This window comes from Triticum aestivum, chromosome 2B, assembly GCF_018294505.1.
Source record: "Triticum aestivum cultivar Chinese Spring chromosome 2B, IWGSC CS RefSeq v2.1, whole genome shotgun sequence".
In the NCBI taxonomy this organism is placed as follows: domain Eukaryota; kingdom Viridiplantae; phylum Streptophyta; class Magnoliopsida; order Poales; family Poaceae; genus Triticum; species Triticum aestivum.
Genome location: NC_057798.1, coordinates 792,736,380 through 792,741,884, shown reverse-complemented (window position 1 = coordinate 792,741,884; position 5,505 = coordinate 792,736,380). Strand labels below are relative to the sequence as shown.

At 41.5% G+C, this 5,505-nt stretch overlaps 1 protein-coding gene across 4 annotated transcripts; it reads left to right on the top strand.

The window, feature by feature from the left end:
* Positions 1–958: 958 nt before the first annotated feature.
* LOC123047464 (4-hydroxy-7-methoxy-3-oxo-3,4-dihydro-2H-1,4-benzoxazin-2-yl glucoside beta-D-glucosidase 1b, chloroplastic-like) lies at positions 959–5,111 on the top strand. Of its 4 annotated transcripts, none has more exons than XM_044471025.1 (12): positions 959–1,324; positions 1,492–1,561; positions 1,655–1,713; positions 1,903–1,978; positions 2,113–2,193; positions 2,286–2,373; positions 2,707–2,965; positions 3,069–3,402; positions 3,512–3,546; positions 3,785–3,887; positions 4,222–4,327; positions 4,447–5,111. In XM_044471025.1, the coding sequence occupies exons 1-12, from the start codon at positions 1,049–1,051 to the stop codon at positions 4,676–4,678; spliced, it is 1,719 nt and encodes a 572-aa protein (XP_044326960.1). In that variant the 5' UTR covers positions 959–1,048; the 3' UTR covers positions 4,679–5,111. The 4 variants fall into 4 exon arrangements, with proteins under 4 accessions (XP_044326960.1, XP_044326963.1, XP_044326962.1 ...); XM_044471028.1 differs by having other exon boundaries at positions 960–1,324; positions 2,122–2,148; XM_044471027.1 differs by having other exon boundaries at positions 960–1,324; positions 2,113–2,148.
* The last annotated feature ends 394 nt before the right edge of the window (positions 5,112–5,505 follow it).

Here is a 5,505-nt window from a genome sequence, read left to right as displayed (position 1 = left end):
TTAATTCTTCCAATGTAAATTGGATCATTCTATATGGTCAGTCATCCAAATAGCTTCTAGCTTGTATCCTTCTTGTAGTGTTGCTAATATATTTGGCAACTGGTTACATGGGATTGATCACAAGTTTAGAATTCTTCTCAGGATGGGAGCGCTACCTGTGATTTGGTCGCTTTGGTTATGTAGAAATGATAAGGTTTTTAAGGATAAAAGTACTTCTCTTATGCAAGTTACCTACATATGTACCGGGATGCTTCGTTTATGGTTTTCTCTACAGCGAGTGGAGAATCGAGACCTGTTTACGGAGGTGTGTACACGATTGGGGGCTACGGCAAGGGATACATTTACCCAATATGGGTGGCAGCGTGATCTTAGAATTGGGCCACCTACGATTTAGGTGTTATACAAATATTCTTCTTTCTATTTCGCCTTCTTTTTTTATTTTGGCTTGTCGTGAGGACTTTGTTGGCTGTGTGCATCTTAGTTATGCAGAGGCTGTGTGTAATGCTTATAAACCTTTTAAGTAATAAAGTGTCCCTTTTCGGAAAAAAATTTACAGGCACTACGTGGGGGTAAAGATTTGACACTACCGTTAATTAGCTTAAGATAAGAAGAGTTTCAATATGTCTATTGGGGTAGAGAGATTGATATTTAAAGAAAACAGTTTGGCAATTTCTCTTTAACTTCGTGTGTTCAAGTTTATATGTGTGCCATTCGAATGTCTACAGGCACAACTTTTCACTGTTCTCTTTAGTTAATGTAACAAACACATTTTTTTTGTTGCATTTGACCCAGCAGAAGGATATGTTCCTCTGCCATATTTTTTGGGGGTGGGCTGCAGGAATGCCCAGTGGTAAGTTATAAAGAGCTCCCACCAGGTTAGCCAACTGCCGTGTGTCTTAGCTAGGGTTCCAGCCGCAGCTTCATTATCATCCCACCACCACGCCCACTTGACAGATTCTCCATCCTCATCTATAAATAGATGCATAAGCCTGCAAGGGAACTCACTCCTCAAGCTGCTCACAACACTCCAGCCAGCTGCTAGCAAGAGATGGCTCTACTTGCTGCTGCTACCCTGAATCCCACCACCCACCTTAGCCTTAGAAGCCGTGCAGGACGCAACAGTGAGAACCTATGGCTCCGGTCTGCTGCTTCATCACAGAAGAGCAAGGAAAGGTTCTGTAACCTCACCATCAGGGCAGGCACACCGTCAAAGCCAGCAGAGCCCATTGGGCCTGTGTTCACTAAGCTCAAGCCGTGGCAAATCCCTAAAAGGGACTGGTTCGACAAGGACTTCCTATTTGGTGCCTCCACTTCAGCGTACCAGGTACTAATTATTTTCTTGCACAACCTTATATCTGTTAATTTAAAATAAAATAATGGTGTCAACTGTTTCAATGATAACAAATACCTAAGGGAAAACATGATGTCAAAATGCATGTTTAGTGGTTTGTTCGATTGCACAAAATGTTATATATGTCGTCATCCGTGTAGATTGAAGGTGCTTGGAATGAAGATGGCAAGGGGCCAAGCACTTGGGACCACTTCTGCCACACATATCCTGGTAACATATACCTTTTCAGTGTTATTACAAACATACTCATATTATTCTATCGTGGGTCCTTCTCCTTAATTTCATGTGTATATATATGAACAGAGCGCATATCCGACATGACCAATGGGGACGTTGCAGCAAACTCCTACCATCTATATGAAGTAAGTACTCTGACGGGACCAATGGTTTTTCCAAACAAAAATCTAACAAATCTTAATTATGACAGGACTGCTTTTATGTCGTTGCATTTTTTTTGAAAAACCATTTGGAATATGCACTTCTAATAAAAATAGAAATATGCATGATAATATGTTGTCATCATTATTCATGTCATCATTTATGACTGACAGGAGGATGTCAAAGTGCTCAAGGACATGGGCATGAAAGTGTATAGGTTCTCCATCTCTTGGTCGAGAATACTGCCAGGTAAATACAAAATAACCATGTATATTTTGTATGGTGAATAAGTTAGGAACAATAAAGATGTCCTCTACAAATTAGACGCAGCCGATAAGACTTGTTGTAATATTTGGGTCCTAATTTCAGCACATGTTTACTAGGGCTTGCAGATGCGACGGGGAAAGTAAACCAGGCAGGCATCGACTACTACAATAAGCTGATCAACTCGCTGATAGATAATGATGAAAACCCTTTTTTTCTTTGTTTGATTAGTGCTTAATGAGTCAGACTCATAAGAGCTCGCACAAATAATTATTTGTTTTTTGAAACTCAGACATAGTGCCATATGTTACAATTTGGCACTGGGACACCCCTCAAGCACTGGAAGACAAGTACGGTGGCTTCTTAAATAGGCAGATTGTGTAAGTATGCGGCAAACAACAGTACATTGATTTGTAAGAAAATGGTTCTAAAGAAAGATCAGTAATTGCAATCACGATATGTACAAAAACTACGAACTATAATATTGTTAAATTCGATTTGAACAAGATTACTTTATATATGATTTTGCTTATACACTGTTTGGTTTGGATGAAGGCCATTAGTGGACCATGAGTAGAAAAACGTTTCTTTTCAGATAACAAACAATGTTGTACTGTCATTCAATGATTCATCAGTAAACTAACATAACTACTTATTGTTAAGCTAAGAAACAATTTTGTTGAACATCCTTCGGGTTTGATTTTTTTTTCCAGAGATGATTACAAACAATTCGCCGAGGTGTGCTTTAAGAACTTCGGTGACAGGGTGAAGAACTGGTTCACCTTTAACGAGCCACATACATATTGTTGTTTCTCCTATGGAGAGGGGATTCATGCTCCTGGGAGGTGCTCGCCGGGGATGGATTGTGCCGTCCCAGAAGGAGACTCGCTCAGAGAGCCATACACTGCTGGTCACCACATCCTCCTAGCTCATGCTGAGGCTGTTCAGCTGTTCAAAGCTCATTACAACATGGTACATACACAAAGAGAGAGATATACATTATCTAGTAAACAAGTAACAACTAGTGGTATCTACTTGTATATTTAATTTATTTATATTGACGAACCAACTGCAGCATGGAGATTCCAAAATAGGAATGGCTTTTGACGTAATGGGTTACGAGCCATACCAAGACTCCTTCCTCGACGACCAGGCCCGGGAAAGATCCATTGACTACAACATGGGATGGTTCCTGGAGCCAGTGGTTCGTGGTGACTACCCCTTCTCCATGAGATCACTGATCGGAGATCGTCTACCCATGTTCACCAAGGAGGAGCAAGAGAAACTAGCGTCGTCATGTGACATCATGGGGCTCAACTATTACACCTCCAGATTCTCCAAGCATGTTGACATGTCACCAGACTTTACGCCAACGCTGAACACCGACGACGCTTACGCCAGTTCAGAAAGTAAGAAAATATGGTTGAGGACAAACCTTAGTTAGTATACTTTACAGATCCTTTGAGAAATTTGATGTTCTCATACTAATGCTGGACTTTTTCCCTTCTGTTCGAGCAGCTACAGGGAGTGATGGGAATGACATCGGTCCTATAGTATGTATCTTCCTACTACCTGGTTAATTTTGCATACGACATATATGATGATAGTGATAATGTAGATTATTTTCACCAAAATCTTATGGTAGAACTAGTCAGCCAGGACTTTAGTTAAACTTTTGAACAAAATGGTTAAGTCGCATAGACATGATAATGCTTTGTTTCTGCAATAAAGCTTAAACAAATCTGAAGTTTTTTGTCGTTACTAATTAAAATTTTGGACATCCATTTGCAGACCGGGACTTATTGGATCTACATGTACCCAAAAGGCCTAACGGACCTCCTTCTGATCATGAAGGAGAAATACGGAAACCCACCTGTCTTCATCACTGAGAACGGTAAGTAGTGATATGTGTGTGTGTATATAGCATTGGATTTTGTAGTAATCGAATGACCAGTCATCGGTTCATATCAAACTTTAGTTGACTTGCCGTTAATAAAAAGGTTGAAAATCTGACATCAAAAGTAACTAGTCAAATTTCCATGATCCTCATTACCCTAATCCTCATGAAGATTGACACACACTAATCTGTAAACAATCTTTGTGTTCGAGTGGCACTAGTTCCCTCAAATCAGACAAGAACCTAATCCATGGAGATATGATGTAATGGTTCATTGGAGGTTTTTTTTAAAGGAAGTGTGATGGATTACCTCTAACTTGTGTGTGTGCAGGAATCGCTGACGTGGAAGGTGACGAAAGCATGCCGGATCCATTGGATGACTGGAAGAGGCTAGACTACCTCCAGCGCCACATCTCAGCCGTCAAGGACGCAATAGAGTAACTACCCACGCTAAAACCCTACCTATTTTTTTCATTTATTTTGTACTCTTACCTACCTACATACATACATACCCTAATATAGCACACTGATTACTCAAATGTATGTGTGCTTTCAGCCAGGGCGCGGACGTGCGGGGCCACTTGACGTGGGGTCTGATCGACAACTTCGAATGGAGCCTCGGCTACAGCTCACGGTTCGGCCTTGTCTACATCGACAAGAATGACGGCAACAAGCGCAAGCTCAAGAAGTCGGCCAAGTGGTTCTCCAAGTTCAATTCCGTCCCAAAACCCTTGCTTAAGACCACCAATAACAACGCAACCATGACAGCTGCTTCCGTTTCTGTATGATGGAGAACGAAGTGGTGCTATGTTCGAACAAATAATCCAAGGCTGGATGCATGGCATGCAGTTAGTTTGAAGAAATTAATAATCGGATGGGTGCAATAAAATGAAGGGAGGATGTGGCCGTTTCAGTTCACTGCCAGGGATGTTGAATTAGTAGCCTCGATCGATTCTGTAATGGCGGATGCTCGCTTGGCGTCGGGATCACGGCGTATTGGATGGGCTCCTTCTTGGCCTCCGGAGGGTGTGGCTCGCCAGCTTCCGGTTCCGGCGGGCTCTGTAGGTTGTGTTCTTTTTCTTTATGTCGGGCTTATCTGTGCTGCCGCCCCAGCCCGAACTATTTCCCTTTTGCTTGCTGAACGTTTGTGTTCAATAATCGTGTTCTTGTGGAACTCGTCGATTTATCTATATAAAGTGAGGCCTTGTGCTTGTTTTCTAATGTTTTTAAGATCAGAATATTGGCAAGGAAATTAGTATTGGAGGCATGATCTCTTTGCTCACTGCTTCTTTGAGCAATAAACCCATGTGTAATGTGTTACAGACTTCATCTCTTCTTCTCCCGCTAGTTCAGCCTTAGGATCAGCAATTACTTGGAGATAGCTAGATCCGGCACATGGGTCTGAGATCAGACCATGCATTGTCGGGGCAAACATGAGGTTTGCTCATCCTTTCTTCTTCGAAGTTATGCTGACTCTGCTTGGAAATGGAATATATGGATTGTCATAAATGGAAGGACAATCAGAGCTATCCCACTTTTGGCTCATGGTGTTGTAAATTTGTACTCCCTCCATTCCGATTTACTCGTCATGGTTTTAGTTCAAATTTGAACTAAA